This window comes from Glycine max, chromosome 13 (assembly GCF_000004515.6).
Source record: "Glycine max cultivar Williams 82 chromosome 13, Glycine_max_v4.0, whole genome shotgun sequence".
Classification (NCBI taxonomy): domain Eukaryota; kingdom Viridiplantae; phylum Streptophyta; class Magnoliopsida; order Fabales; family Fabaceae; genus Glycine; species Glycine max.
Window position 1 is genome coordinate 28,286,909 of NC_038249.2, and position 16,822 is coordinate 28,303,730.

Genomic DNA, 16,822 nt, shown 5'->3' on the forward strand with positions numbered 1-16,822 from the left:
GATTTTTGACTTGACATCTATTGTTGCATAGAGGAAGTACTATTGGAGAATGTGGAGCTGATACTTGACGCATTTGATTATCTCCAACTTCCATTTGCACTAAAGCAAGGTATATAGCAAGTTCATTCTCCTACAAACATTTAACTAAATTCTTCCATATATAGTTATTTTTGATTGAACTGGAAGTTTATTAATAAATAAAAAGTATACAAAGATAGGAGGGTAATATTTCCTCCACAAGAAAACTAATTACAATGAACCAGAAAAACAGAAGTCAAGAGTAACAGTGCATAATAGCAGCCTAGTGCCCTGATCTCTGGGAAAATCTGAAATGGCAACCCCATATGAAGACCTTGAGCAGAGCATCAAGGAGAACTGGAGAAGCTAAAACTGTATCCTTTCCCAAAAGATTTCTCCATATACCAAAAGACCTTGAAAAACCTAAGCATTCTTTTCCAACTTGACACAACACAGATTAACAAATGCAGCTCATTTCCTTAAAAATCTGGACCTCTTTTTTCATTCCATATCCTACTTCTTCCATTTATAATTATAGTATTATACAGTTCTGCTTTATTTTTTCTGATGAAGTGATTGATTGAAAGAGCTGGATGGAAAAATTCTTGTGCAGAGGAGCTCCTATTTTTTCTTTCCTAACAAAGCTTGAAATTTTTGCTAGGTCGAGTTGGGAAGTTAAGCATAAAAATTCCGTGGAAGAAGCCTTGGGACCCCATTATAATCATTTTAGAGGATGTCTTTATTTCTGCATCACAGCGAGGCGATCAAGAGGTATTTCTTAGTTTCATCACTGTGTCTAAGCTTCTGTTTCAAAGGTGTTGGCTACCTATGTCTATTGACTTGTAACCATTAATGAAAATAACAAAGAGCAAATAAATTTTAGTTTCTCAGTCGTATCATTTGCAGCCAAACTTTTTGTTATGTACTATATTCCCTCCGGTCTGAAATATAAGAAGAAAAAACTTTTTTCTTGGTCTCAATTATAAGAAAATTTCAACTAACTTTACCTTATTTAATGCTATCATCTCTAAAATACCCTTCATTTAATTAAGGTGTTAATTTCAATGACTCTTTTTTATTCCTAGACCAAGTTCCAATGAAGGGTAAGTTGGGAAAAAAGTTACTTTTTAATTGAAATTGCTGCAATTAAATGTAGTTAATTAATTTTCTTAGTTAGCGTGAATCAATTTTTTTTCTTATATTTGAGACTGGAGGGAGTATTTATTTTTATCATAGTACACTTTATTAGCAATTCTGTGTTTTAATAGTGGAGTGCTGACGCTGTTGAACAAAGAGAATTTGCTGGAAAAAAGGCCAAGCTAGCAGCAGCGGAGTTGGGAAAATTATCCAGAAGGGTGTGCGGTAAGCATTTAACTTCTACTTGAAGTGTTATCCTTCGGCCCTATGTTCAAATATATTTTAAGTCATTTTCTCTGGAAGAAAGCAAATTGAAACATTTGGCCCTGGAGATTTTCCTTATCCAACTCCAAACAAGGCTTTGGATTTTAGCAAACCTTGATTTGAGAGATAGGGAATTGATTTAGAACTTTGATAGAAGGCCTCAAGAGGGGGTTACCTCTGTATTCAAAGAAGTAAAAACTGAAATTTTCTTCTGTATGATATCAATCCTTAAGCTCCATCTCCCTCTACCTGTAGTTACAATGCCTTGACATATTCAAGCCTTGATTTCTGTCTGTTGTTTTTTTTTTTTTTTTTTGATTTCTGTCTGTTGTGAAAAAGCATTTTCATATTCATTTCTTAACATAAATGAGGGCGAACCTTAGTGCAAAAGTAAGGTTGCTGCCCTGTGACCTGACTCATGAGTTCAAACCCTGAAAACAGTTTTTCTTCTTGCGGGGTTAAGGTTGTTGTGTACATCTATGATCCTCAACCCTCACTAGTGAGAGCCTCATGCGCTGGGTTGTTTTTTATTCTTTACTTAACATTGACCTCCTCTCCTATTGTGCCATGATAAGTTTCCTTCCCAATTCCAACATATTTTAGCTGTCAATCTTCTGTTAGGACTTCTCTTTTATTAAGCTTAGGTTCTCAAGACAGTGAAGGAATTTCAATTTTTTCAATGATATAATATAAAACTTATCTGGCCCAACTCGATCCCTTCTAATCCTTAGAAGGGAGGAATGAGTAGTGATCAATCCTTATGTTGTCAAAGAAGACATGGGTACTGAAAATAGTTATTGTTTATCGATTAATCTGTTTGTTTGGTTTTTGTTCCCTATAAAAAAATGATTTGGTAACAAATATTTTTTACTTTGTTGCGTCCTTTACTAGAGAGGATAGTAGGATACATTATCCTCCGCTGGTTTTGTGCGTTTCCTCACTGTCCGACACCCTCTTTTGAACACACTCTCTCTTATTGGTTGAAATTTATTAGGAATCACAATTTTGTGGGTCCAACATCTTATTTAATGATTTTCAATAAATTTCAACCAACAAGAGAGTGTTCAAAAGAGTGTGTTGCTAGCACTCCTCATTTAATAATCTTCCACAAGATTAAATTTCAGCTTTCTGACCCATAGTCTTGTACTAATCTGTGTACTGATTAACCTAATATTAGGGTGAAACATTTGTATATTTGGTTTTTATTAATAGCTTTTTTTTTTCCTGCAGGTAGTCAAGCTGGGCAATCGTTTATTTCTCATGTCACTACTAAGGTAGGATTATTTTATTTTTTAGCCAGGAATTATTGTTCGTTCTGCCTAGGCTGGTTTCTTCATGTTAATCTAATCTTGTTCCTTGTACGTGTCTAGGACCAAGCTCCCTTAAGCATGTGTTGTTTGGTCAAGCCTAGTAATGGTTTTTATCTGTATCATGTCCCTCATTTAATGTACTTAAAGTGTGAATAGATCATAGACTTATTGTACCTGTACTGAAACTTGATTTTTTAAGGATTATGGATGCAGCAAGAACCAAACACTTGGCCACATGGTCAAAGAGACTCTAATACCATGTCAATGACTATCTCTCTTATAGCTTTTAGGTTGCTATGTATTGACGTAGGAATGGTTTTTAAGTTTATCTTCTGGTATTGATCAACTGTTTGTAGTTGTATCGGATAAGTCTGTTGTTTTGGTTTTCTTATTTTGGTAATACACATGCACATACAGAGTTACACATGGTTAAATCTATCTTTTAAGTTTCTTTTGCTAGACCTTGGGTGCAAAACGATTAAAAAATGAAGAAAGAAGAGAAATTTTAATTTAAATTTGGTATAAAGATTGGATTGCCATTGTGCAATGCTAGTTACTATTGAGTTCTATTTTTCTGTTTGTTTGTAGTTTTCTGTTTTAGTAGTCTTTTTGTGGAAGATATTTTATCCTCCTATCTGTGTAATATTTTTATCTCTTATTGAATTTCTTTTTCTATATAAATAACACTCACATTTGGTGTGACTAATACTTTATACCAATAACCATTAATGCCTTATTCCTTTTCTTTCAGATCCTTGACAGCATCCAAGTAGACATACGGAATTTTCACGTATTATACTGTGACATGCAGAATGATCTGGTATGTTTATCTTTTTCATATTCCCCTTCAAATTACCTAGGTGTTGCATTTTGCCATAAAACTATATATTTTAAGGATTTGCCTATTAAGGACTAACTTTGATTGACACTTCAAACCGAATATTCAACTCTTATTAAGGATTTTATATGTTTTTCCAGGGGCATATTATGTTTGGTTTGAAGTTTACTAGCTTGACCATGAAGCAAAATCTTATTGGGTAATGCTTGCTTACTTTCATCTTATAATTGGACCTTGTTTTTTGTTGAAGATTTCTAAAGAGGTTATTCTGGATCTCTTTAAGGGCTGTGGAATATTCTGTTTCAATGTTTGCATGATATGGGTTCTCTGGAATATTTGGTTTGAAAGTTGGCTTCATTTATGGTGCCCTACAAGTTACAGAAAGTACCAGTACACCTATTCTGTGGGTGCTTATTTTTATGCCTTCTCATGTCTTACTTAACTAGGCTTTACTACATTTTTTTTAAAACTTGCATCCCCTTATAATTTTTCTAAATGTTCACCATTTTACCTCCATTGAAATTCAAATTCAATTGTAACATTTTTTGGTATGGTTAATGGAATTGTATTTGAAATGTTCCTGTCCTGTTTCAAGTTTTATCTGTACCCAGAAGGAGATTGCAAGTGACCAAATCCAAATCAATGCAAGTGGTTGATTGAAATTTTCTTAATGGGAGAAACAATGTTTTGAGATGTCACTTTATGTGTCAACTTAGTTTTGACTTATTTATTCTCCTTATATTTCAGATCTTCAAATGGAAGGGTGAGAGTTGGCCAAGAACATAAAATTGTAGAGGTTAAGGGGCTGGAATTTTATTCCAGAATGTTTCATGGTTCAATGGACTTGGTAAATATGAACAATATGGGTAACTCTTATTCAGCAAACAGTATTAGATCGGAAGGAAAACATTACTATTCTATACTGGCACCGTGTGATGTAACCTTAATTCTTTCGGTAAGGACATCTTGAATAGAACCCCCTCTTTCCATAATTCCATATCAACCTCGCATCTTACTGTTGTTTTATTTATGATTGTAACTCACTATTAGAAAATGAACTGTAACTTTAGATATCTATATCTATATTTACAGAGAGAGACAGTGTGTATGATCTTCTCATGGTCTCTTTCGAGGTGTTTCTTTGTTAGGCATGCAAAGCAATAGGCATGCCCTGTTACATGATTCAATATCTTAGATTTTAGCTGTTTTCTTTTGTAATTTCCTTGTCAATAAATTTTCCTTTTCTATAATAATTGTAAGTTGTAGCCAATGTTGTTTAAATCAAGAACCTATCTAAATTTGAGAAGGGAGTGAAAAATCATAAATCACAGAATCGTAGCACATGGATTGTAAGATCCTATCAGAAATGCAAAATTATACTTCAAATATTCAAATGCATAAAAAGTAACATAGTTGACAAAAATAACATTTAAATCACAACATTTAACTAAAATTGAAAATTCATAATCATAAGATCTCATAAGATAGTCCCAATGAGTGGTTGCCACCAGCCCCAAGCCCCAAAACTTGAAGACTTTTTTTGGCATGAAAACTGAGAGCGAAAAGAGAGAGAAAGCAGATATTATTGAATATCTCAAAAGTTAGTTACAGAGAGGTATTTATAGACCTCTGAACTGAGTACTGAGTACAAAATTGCTAGGGAGAGGTGCTGTTAGCAAAAGCTAACAGCCCTTACAAAACTGTTTTAACAGTTATACAAGTATATATTCTAATAAGAGAGATAGAAACCAGATCACCAGCATGAAGATGGCAATGAAGTTAGAACACAAGGGTGGATATTAGAATACAGTGTTCAATGTCTTAACGCAACAACAGAAGGCAGATAGTGGAGAGAACAAGAAGGGAGGGAGTGGGAGAGATTAGAGTGTGTGAAGAAACAGAGAGTAGGGCACAACTGCACCGGTGAGGGAACTAGAAGGTTTTTTTACCCCAACCTGAGTCTGTCATAAAAACCAAACCGCAAAACCCAGTTTTACTCAAACCAAAATTGTATAGCAGAACTTGTTGATCCCACGATCTTACAAGCATGATCAGATTTCACTATGATCGCAGCAGTTTATGTCTTTATGATCATATGTTTGATCCAGCAGACATCCCTTCAAAATGCATAAGAATGTGCAATTTTATGATCTTAACCGCGGTTTTGACAACAACTGTAACTCTATTTCTTGCAGTTTTTTGCAAGCACTGCAACCGCCTTTTATATTTACTGCATATTTCCATTAATTGTGCAGTGGAGGTGTATTGCATTCCCCTTATTATTTTTATGCATAACTTTCTGGTCAGTATTCTTTTTAATTACTATTAAGATGATGAGAGGCTTTCTTGCTGCTTAAGCTTTTCTTTTTATTCTCTTTTCTAGGATAACAGATTGCAAAAGCTCGATGACAATACTCCTCAGTATTCTGTCACTGCTGAATTGAGTGGTTTGGTTGTTACTCATTATATGGACTTTTGGCAATTTTACTGATATGTTGCTGTCCTACCTATATTTTATATATAGTTCTAATATTGTCTCTATTTATCAGGTTATATCCTTAGATGAGGTTCAGTTACAGCACATGTGCCTTGTGTGGGATTATATCTGCACTTGTAGATTAAGAGAAAAGTAAGTTCATTGCTAGAAGCTCGACTTGAAATATGAAGAAAAACATTGAAATATTGTTTTCTTGTTTTTCAGAGTGTACAGCAAGGGTCTATTTATATAGCCTTGGTCATAAAAACGTATGCTAGGATTATGGGCATCAAAATTGAGCCTGATCACAACAAATAATGAAATCTTGACTAATCAATCTTAATAAGGAATAAATTAAATTAAATCTGTACAAAGAAAGGAAAGAAGAAATAAACACATCAATGACATGCTGCGCATGCTACAACTAGCTTGGGTTTTTTATATTTTGGAGGGCTGCACCTTAGGTGCATTGTACTTTCTTTCAACAGTACCCCTGGTACTGTTAAGTTTATCTAATAATATATATTTTCTGCCTTCCAAAAAAAAATAAAAATGAAGTACCTTCTGGACATACCTTTGCTATACACACACACATACACATATAGAGAGAGAGAGAGAAGCAAAATGATATTGATATACATGAGCAAGGAAAAAACACGGGCAATTATTATACTCTAATCTTAATTATTTTTCTTTATAACAATTTTAATTTAAAATTGAAGAAACTCTTCAGCAGAACAGAGAGGTTCCCTACTTTGCTATTAAAGTAAAAACCTGTATTAGTCTGTCCCATTTGCCGACTGCAGTGGTTGGAAGCTGATCAGTGGATGTGAAGAGTATTTCCAGTCATTGTCTGCTCAGTTATTCTATATGATATTGATAGTACAGTACCCTTTTATGAATTGCAAACATATTCATTGATTTATACTTTTTGTCTATTATAAAATGTGAAAATGTTGATCTAGGAAGACTTGCAGTTGCAACAATTGTGTAATTCCTGTGTTCTTTATAAAAGCTAGATCCAACTTTGGCGCTGATCGTGGACAACTTGCACCATTCAATTCTTATCTGAGTTGGAGCTAAAATTGGTTTCAGACTTCCTGTTGTTATGCCTAATAGTTTATCAGAAGGATTAAATACTTAATACTTGTATCAGTGACTCAGGATTTTGCAATTCCTTGATAGAGCTAAACTGGTTTCAGACTTTCAGTTGTTACACTTGATAACACAGGGATTGTGTAAATACTTGGTACTTGTGTCAATTATTCTATATGTTCCTGTAAATCTTTGATTTTCCAAATGTAATTAATTTGTTGAAAATCACCTTTCTAGGATCAGCATGATAGCTATTATTCTAATTTTATGTTGGCTTTCAGTCAATTCTTGCTCTTTAAATGAAATTGTCCCTTTTATATAAAAAGTTTAGTTTGAGGTTTTTCAAATATTCTAATCATTATATTATATAGGTATGGTCGCTTTCGTCCCTGGCATTGTCTTTTACCAAGAAAATGTGAAGGTTGGCAAATATTTTGGTGGCACTATGCACAAGAATCAGTCCTTTCTGATGTTCGTAGGAAATTGAAGAAAACATCTTGGAGATACCTTGGGGATCGATTGTAAGTTCATGTAAAGATAATTTTACTCAATAAAGGCTGTGTTTGATTTGATTTCATGTCGTGTCACGGTGGATGCCAATGACCTGTGATAGTGGGATTGGTGTTCAATATGAATGTGTGATTTGTGTAAAACACACTCAAAGTAGTATATGAAATTGAGAATTTTTTGTTGTATAATATTCAATGTATGCTTGGCCTTTTGGTGGGGTTGTGGTTTTGAAGTATTTCTTCACGTTTTATTGAAGTAATATACAGAGAAAACTAAATGTAAATTGTAAATCTGTATTGAAAAGGTAAAGTTGTACATACAAGAGTTTAAAAGGGCTGTCCAATCAACCACTTTGCACATGAGCAAATACTGATACCCTGAAATAAACCAATGTTTTATCATCTGCGAATTGTAAGTGTGAAAACATAACTTCCTCAGTTCTAATTAATAGACTCTTGATCAAACCACTATCTATAGCTCTGGACAGCATTGGACCCTAACTTGTCTGTTGGATTTGTTTATTGTACTTATTATGTATTCTACTTCAATCTTTTAAATTTTTGTCTTCCTTTTTTCTACATATAGGGCATGAAAAGAAAGAAAAAGGGAGTATACCTGATTTCCTTCTAATTTGTGTTGTTATGCAGTCTCTCCTTGACATTCATCTACCTTGTCTTAGTAATTCTTTAAGTTTCCTGGATGCAGAAGTTTCCGACGGAAATATTTGAACTTGTACAAGGCTAAGTTGGATTTTCTTCAACAAGAGCAGGTGGTTTCTTTTCCCTTTTCTTTCTTTGGAAATATAACGTGTTTCGATTTTATTTCTAGTGATTTTTTTCCATTTTTAGTCCGTTAAATTTATAAAAAATGTTTTTCGTCCCTAGTGAAGGACTAAAATCATGTTGTGTTTATTAGATGAAGGGACTACATTCAAATAAAATTTTCATAGGGACTGATGCAAAAAAGTAATCGGCCAATTTAGTCCTTGAAATTGGCACTTGGTATCACTTAAGTCCTTAGGTTTAATGAAATGTAAAAAATGTCCTTAGAAGTGTAATTTGTTTCTTCTAAGTCCCCAAATCTAACCACTTACTGGCCTTTTGGTCCCTGGGCATATTATTACTTAAGTCACACGTGTTGGACTAATGGGAGTGACAAATTATAGTTTTGGGGATTTTTTGAGAATATTCTTTGATTCAAGGACTAGTGTGGCTACTCTGGAAATGACTGGTTACTCTTTCAAGTACTAAAAACATTTTTAAGCCTTATAATTATAGAGATGCATTTATACTTGCAAGAAATACATTTAGTGTTTGCATGTAGTTTTTTTTTTTGATCTGCAAAAATAATATTATATATTAGATAAGTTTCAGTACAAGTCGTACGGTGATTTTTACAATCACTAATGAAGTCTCCCATGTGGTGGTTTGGTTCCCTAATACAAAACTAACCATGAGGGATTAGAGAACCAAAACTCTAAGTATGTATATTGGTGATCCCTATCTGTGGAGCTATTTTCCACTAATTACAAAACCCCTCTGATATGGCTTGACCATTGATGAAAAGGATTGCTTGTAGTTTTAGAGTATGTAAATACTAAATAGTGTCAAAATTCACTCTATAGGATAACCAGAAAATATTTTATGGTAATTTGGATAACTGATATATGCAATCTTTTTCTCATCTAAATAATTCAGCCTCACTACAGTTTAGACACATGAATTTTGTCATGTGTCTTCTGTTATCTTTTCCTTTTAGATGGCATTTGAGCTTGATGCAAGGTAACTTATTTTGTGGTTACCTGGTGGACCCAATGCCAGCATTTTTTTTAATAAAAAAAACATGCTTAAACTTTGGTCACATGTTGCTGCTATCTGGTCATTGCAGCAGCTTGAGGCACTTTTTTGGCCATCAGCTTTCATTGTTATGGCTACCATGCACTGTCATTTGTTGAGATGTCTGGTTGACAACACCTCCAACTAATGTGCCCTGTCTAGATTGGCTTGCAGTAGGCCACACGTTGTAGAAAACAGAGATCTAGGGTTCTAAGAAAAATGAGAGATTTGGGAATTTTGGCACTATATAAACTGATTAACTGCATAACCAATCTCAGGATGAGTAATTGTTACATATTAAAGAGCCCCAACTATAGATCTGTAAGTAACAGGATCATCGAAATAATCAGATCCATAACGGGTTAACTTGAGATTAGCTTGAAGAGGAGTTGATATGCCCTTGGCAGTATCCATATCAGCCCTTTGCAAAAGATCCCAAATGTACTTAGCTTGTGTAAGAATGATAGAACCTGAAACTGTGTGCTTGACTAATATGCCAATATAGTAGTCTAGATCACCAAGTTGAAATAGACTTGAGAGCAAAAATTTCATTCAACTTAGTAATAAATCCTTGAACCATAGCGAAAGAATTTCATGTGATTATGATGTCATCAACATAGGTGAGCTATAACATCAGTCTTCTTGTAAATCAGTAAAGAGGGATCACATTTGCTCTGCACAAATGAAAAACTTATCAGTGTTCTGGTTAATTGTACCATCATGATCTGCAAAATTGTGTTTTCCAATAAATTTCAACCATTAGGAGAGAGTGTGTTCCTAGCATTCTCTCTTCACCAGACACAAAATTTGTCACATTGTTGAAACTACATAGAGAATCTTCATTCCTTTTCTGTTTTTTGGGGCCGATGCCTTTTTTACTTCTTGCTACCTTAGTAATCAAATGCCTGTCTCTGTCCTTAATAACTTTGTCTTGTTTCCTCATCAGTATTTCAATACTTTTGTTAGTTAGCCTAATCTACTTTTCAACTCATTTTGCTCAAACAATTACCTTTAAAAAGTCATATTTGGGAAGGACTCATTTGTGATAATCAAGTTGCACTATATTATGCCTCGAATAAAATGTTTCTTGAGATGTCCAAAGACATTAAGATTGATTTTTATTTAATTATAGTGATTTTATTTGCAGACATTATCACTTGTTTGGTTTATTGGTTTAACTAATCATTTGGTCCCTATTCAATGCTAACTTTTCATTTTAGTCCCTATACCTAAAAACTCGACATTTTGGTCCCTATACGAGTAATTTTTATGTTTTAGATGCTGTTTTTAGTTTTACAAAATGGAGGCATAAGGACTTAATGATCAATTAAACCTTGGTTACTTAGGTGACTTGTTGGGATATGTCTTAATTAAATCTTTGGGACTCGGGAGGTCCTTGAATAAGTTACACATAAACAAGCTTGATAAATAGGACTTAGATTCATTGCAGATGCTAATGGAATCATGTAATTGTGGTAATTAGGATAAATTTGATTTGTGTCTTGTAATTTTTTGTCTATACAATTCAGCTTAACCATGTTGTTTAGCCAAATGGATATATATGTCTCGTTTTCTCTTTTCTCACCACATTGTTTTGAATGTTAATTTTGTACTATCCTGTTAATGATTAGATTTGTGTTTATTAGCTAGTTGATGATGATGTTCTTCGAGATTTGGAGCAAATGGAGAAAGAATCAGATCTAGATGATATATTAAATTATCGATCTGCTGCAGAATATGAAATGCAGGTGAGTATGGTACAAGTTATATAATGAAAACTAAGCATTCACTTGTTTTGTGTTATTTTCCTTATTTGACTGGCATATTTTGGTCAACTTTTACATTGAATGCATGAAGCAATGCATTTTGAGATGTGTGATTTGTTTTGAAATCTTGTCTTTTTTACATTTACAGGAATTTCTTTCAAGGTGTTCTATGCCTAACAATGGCAAGATTAACAATGATATTCCTACAGAGAAGTCTTGCAATGATGAACATACAGTAAAATCTCGGGGATGGTTGAATTGGCTTTCTCGTGGTATGCTTGGTGCTGGGGGAACTGATGATTCGAGTCAATTTTCTGGAGTTGTGTCATATGATGTTAAGGTACATGCACTTGTTTATTAAACTATCACATTATCTTGAGGTTGGCCCTTAGTTATTGATATCATATTGCTGCATGGAGCAGATGACTGCAAAACTGCTAGAGGGATGGCAGGTGGTGGATGACCATTATTATGATGTTTTGAGATTCACATTAAGTAATTTATATTACACATCTATAAATGCTGAAAAATAAAAAATACCCCAAGTTAAAGAGGTATTCATAATAAATGATCGAAGGTCAGAATTTGAAACTAAAGTACTAAACACACTACACACAAGATAAAGATGAAACACCTGTTTCATGTTGGAGTTTGCAATCAAACAAAAAAGAAATGAAGCAACAAAGCAGGGATGTTGAGACAAACTAGAAAAAAGGGATAGTGGAAGGGCAGGGCTGTCGAGGTCAATGGGCGTGTTTAAAACTGTTATTCGGTTGAAACAGCCAGAAATACTGCAGAACTACGAAGCACCTATAACTACATTTGCTTCACGTATATGTATCAAATACTGACATTAGGTATCAGTGAAGTATCCCCGCCTTTAAAAAATGTTATTCTAACATAGCTACTTTTGAGACATAGAAGCACGTATAAGATAGAAATATAGAAGCATTGTCCTTCGATGAACTAAAAATAGAGACTATCCTCTTCATTGGTGATACTTAAGAAAGGAATGAGATTGATATCATTCCTATTTGTAGAAAATAGGAAGTGGTTTATGATGACAATGATGCATAATTTTAATTTTTGTTTTAATTGTGTCCTAAAAGTATACTCTTAACTTGGACTTGCAGAATTGCAATTATATTTTTTATATATATCTTAGTATTTATCCTACACGTATTGTATCCTATAGATAATTAGGTAGTGTTTGGCCCAACTTTTTTGAACTTTTTTTCTCCTTCTAAGGAGAAGCTGGGCCAAATGCCCTTTCACAAAAAATTCTAAAGGAAAAAGGAGCATACCAAATGTATATTAGGAGAGTGAAATATACTACTTAATGAGAGGAGAGTATTCAAATGAGAGTGAATGTAACGGAGAGTGGAGCAGTGAGATCACTGATAGATTATACGTTTATATATATATATATATATAGTTGAAACAGTGTAAATATAACAGTACCTCTTGTACTAATCTTATTATTATAATACAAATTACTTTTTACTGATAAAAAATATATATATAAAGAGTTGAAACACTAATAAAGCTATTTGATTGCAAATGTAATCATTTATAGTATTTAAAATAGCAATAACAAATTATAAAAGGAAAGTTAAAAAAAAATGATACTCAAATTTAAAAAGAGAAAAAAAACCATTATTATCTGAACAAAGAAGACTATAGAAAGGGAAAATATAATATTTATCTAAAAACAGAAATTGTCATCATCTAAAATGGGAAATACAATAATAGTTATTTAAAAAAGATGCCACTATGTTTACAATGAAAACGATTAAAAAAAAGTATAAAAAAACTATAAAAAAGAAGAAAATATTTTATAAAAAAACAACTCTTATATTTCTATTTCCAAATTAAAATGGATAAAAAACCCTAATATTAAAATTTAGAAAAACTTAGGGGGGGGGGGGGGGGCAAGGCTCCCCCCAATGCTCTACACAGTTTCGCCGCTGGATAAAACAGAGTAGTTAATAGGCCTAGATGTATTAGATTTGATTTGAGGGGGTTTTTAATCAAAGGGAGATGTTTCTATTTCACTTTTAAACAGCTGGCAGAGGCTTGAGAGTTACAGATAATTTAGAAGGCAAAATGACCAGTACGAAAGGTGACAACTACCAGAGTAAAATAAATATTTCAAATTAATCCTAATTCAAAAAAATGAGAAGCTAGAATTTGATTTTCTTTGTTATTCTGTTAACTCAGGATAATTCCAAATGCGAATGAATTATGAACATCAACATTTACTGCATTGTGTAAATATCTGTTTGACAACACCAAAATTTGAACCAAACAAGCAAATATTATTTTTTTATTATAGTATGACACTTTTCAGTTAACGGTTGCTGGTTTCTTGCAGGATATATCTGAAGCAACTGAGTTTCATCCTCTAGTTTCATCTAGCTTTGATGTTGCTGTAAAGCATGAATTATGCATATTTTCAATCAAGTTTCAGATTCATCAGATTTCTGCAACTCTCTGTAACAAGTATTGTGCTCTGTTTTTTTTTCACAGGCATTTTATGATAATCTTTTTGTCTATATTCTATGGGAATGGTTTATATGTTTTCACATAATTCATGTTAGAGTAATGCTCAGTTCAGTTGTGCAGTATGTGTAATACTGTTTAATGTAGTGTCGTTTGCCCAGCTGTTAACCTCACAGTTAGAACTCAGTCAGGAATCTGAGTGAGATCACTTACTGTATTTGAAAGAACCTGTTAGAGGTTCTTTCCATTTTAATTGTAGTATAGTAAAATCTCTGCTTTGTTGTGTTTTTATCCCCTCCCCCCAATTTTCTCTTACTTTCTCACTTTATTGGTGGTTCTTATTTTTATCAATGCAGCACTTTATTATTAAGAAAAATGTGGACTTATTTTCAATTTTTAGGATGCTACTCAATTTTTCATTTACTGAACTTTGTCTCTCTGATCATTGTTATGTGTGATATGAAATAAAACCCATGTGCTAGCACTATTTAATAGTGTCAACTAATTTTTTTCCCCAATCTTTCTCTTATTTTTCTAAGGAGGCACAATAAAGGAATTGCAGAAATAATTATTGAAGGTGGAATTGTCGAGTCTAACATCTACAAAGAACGTGGAATTGTTATATCCAAATTCAATTCTGGGAAAATGGTTGATCTAAGCAACAAGACAGTCGTTGTACATATTGGAGGGGTATCATTCTTATAATTTCTTTTGTTTTGAATAAATATGACAAATCAATTTTGGGAGTTTTTGCCATCTTTTCCTTAATAGGTAGTATTCCGATTTCCATCTTAGTCAAGTGGTTCCTAATTTTATAATTTCTTCTATATTCACTCAACCTCTGTAACCTTCTCATTTCTGTAACAGTTATTATTGGCTGTTGGCATTTTATTGCCCAACATTCACTGCCAGAGAGCATTGTTTAGTTTTATAGCCATTGGGTAGACTTTTTATTTCAGTTTGATAGGAACTTTGCCATCACAAATTAATCCACCTTGTGTGATTCCCCTGGATTCCTAAACATTATTTCATTTCATTCACCACTATGTAAGATAAAATCAAGAATCAAGATACCTAAATTATGCAACTTGTGGTATAGAGAAGGATAGAACAGAAAGCTAGGAACTTTAAGCAGATAGTTATTATATTATATTATATTATTTCAATTTCAATTCTATTGACACTAATGGTGATATTCTTTGATTTGCAGCCTGTCATTGAAAACAACATACTGGACAATTTGGATAGTTGTTGCAGCATTCAAGTAAATTTTTCTTCTCATGGAGATATGGACGTGTCAGTGAAGGTACCTGACAGTGTGTCACTGATTTGATGATGTGTCTAGTGAGGGGAAAGGCATAGTTATGCGTGTGTAGGTTGTACATGTTCAAAGCATAAATGTCCTGTTATATAACTTTTTCTTTTCCAATCTTGTGTTAACAGGGAATACTTCAACAACTTGAAGTGACAGTTGATGCAAATATTTTATCAAATTTGTTAGAGTTTTCTGATGTCTTTACATCCTTCAAATTTCTTAATGAAAGGGTATGCACTATTTTTTATTGATGTCCTGTTTTATTATTGTTTTTTCTCGTTCCCTGTTTTTAGTATTGTTCAAGTTCTAGCAGTCAATAATATTTTAAATTTTCAATGTGGGATTGCTTTATGTTCTTTACCTTTGTTAAGATAGGAATTTGTTTGGAGGAAGCTGTACCCAATGCAGGTGCAGATCTCTATATTTTTATTTAGTAGATTAGGCTATCAATGCAATGTAGATGATGCTGGAACATTAATCACATGGGTAATACATCCTCTCAAGTTGGATCATGAATGTTAATTGTGTACAACTTGTTATATAAGTCCTTGCTGAATATTTTCCTGAATAAAGTGGCAACTGACTTCAATGTGTTTTGTTCTTTCTGAGAAAGGTTTAGAGAATATTAGAATAGAAATTGTCTGAATTACTTGAGTGAATAACACTAAGCAGTCTGGACAGTTTATATGCACTAATAAATAATTACAACTTATGTTTACAAGACAATTAATAATGGTGGTACTTCCTAGGTGCATGAATAACTTTATCTATGTGTGCCAACTAGAAAATTAATTAGGACTATTTTGTGATACTCTTCTCAAGCTGGAGCATATAAGTAAAGCATACGAAGTTTTGAACAAATATACTGAATTTGGGATCCCATGAGGGACTTTTGGAAAAAGTTTGCTAGTTGATCATTTGAACTAAAAAATTCAGTGATGACTTCCGTAGAAAGGAATTTCTCAGACATGATGATGATCAATTTCTATATGTTTAATTCTTTCAAGAAACTTAGGATTTAAACTATATGCAGAGCTGCTTGATTATCACAATCACAACATAACTTCATTTGTTGGTTATTTCCATCCTCCAAACTTCAATTCTTGAAGTTGTTGAATCCAAATAAGCTCACAGGTGGCTATAAGCATGACTCATATTCTGCTTTTGCACTAGATTGTGCAACTATATTTTGCTTCACTCTTTCATTAGCCAATATTTTCACCAGCGAAGACACAATACTGTGTGTGAGGTGGAACCTATATCAATAGATCCTGCCAATCTGCATCACAATAACTGCGTGTTTGTCTGTGTTTTAGTTTTCAAAAACTAATTCTTAGAGAGCAAGAGTGGGGGGACTGTGTGAAAGTACAAGCAAGAAAGTTGAAAGTAGAAAACCAAAACAACTTATAGATGCTCTAGTTTTTTTTTTTTTTTTTCAAAATCTAAAAAGAGATATTACTATCAGTTATGAAAACAGTTTACAGAAACTGCTCTTACCAAACAAGTTTTTTGTTTTTACTAACAAAACAATTTTCAAAAACATGAAAACAGACAGGCCCTAACTTAAGTTTTACTGATTATCTGTACCACTTCATGCCAATAATCAGTATAAATCGATCACATGAGTTGGTTTGCTACTACAATTGCACAAGAAATATCTGTTCTTGTAACAGTGATATTTCTCATTGATTTTCTCAATATCCTGATCTTCAGTCAAGACAGGGGTGGAAGTTCTGGATTCATCAGAAACTGATGG

At 33.2% G+C, this 16,822-nt stretch overlaps 1 protein-coding gene across 6 annotated transcripts in view; it reads left to right on the forward strand.

Moving 5' to 3' along the window:
* Nucleotides 1-16,822, forward strand: part of LOC100783352 (uncharacterized) — a 47,030-nt gene that overhangs the window by 2,359 nt on the left and 27,849 nt on the right. For 4 of the 6 annotated variants that reach the window (XM_041008187.1, XM_041008184.1, XM_041008188.1 and 1 more), the window contains 17 exons: nt 32-109; nt 680-789; nt 1,287-1,380; nt 2,650-2,693; nt 3,481-3,549; nt 3,708-3,766; nt 4,315-4,522; nt 5,951-6,019; nt 6,117-6,196; nt 7,510-7,659; nt 8,354-8,417; nt 11,130-11,231; nt 11,398-11,589; nt 13,624-13,751; nt 14,291-14,441; nt 14,962-15,057; nt 15,195-15,296. In XM_041008187.1, coding sequence (XP_040864121.1) covers nt 32-109; nt 680-789; nt 1,287-1,380; nt 2,650-2,693; nt 3,481-3,549; nt 3,708-3,766; nt 4,315-4,522; nt 5,951-6,019; nt 6,117-6,196; nt 7,510-7,659; nt 8,354-8,417; nt 11,130-11,231; nt 11,398-11,589; nt 13,624-13,751; nt 14,291-14,441; nt 14,962-15,057; nt 15,195-15,296 — 1,796 coding nt within the window. Of the gene's footprint in view, nt 1-31; nt 110-679; nt 790-1,286; nt 1,381-2,649; nt 2,694-3,480; nt 3,550-3,707; nt 3,767-4,314; nt 4,523-5,818; nt 5,870-5,950; nt 6,020-6,116; nt 6,197-7,509; nt 7,660-8,353; nt 8,418-11,129; nt 11,232-11,397; nt 11,590-13,623; nt 13,752-14,290; nt 14,442-14,961; nt 15,058-15,194; nt 15,297-16,822 lie in introns of those variants that run through there. The other 2 variants (XM_041008189.1, XM_006594242.4) reach the window with 2 other exon arrangements.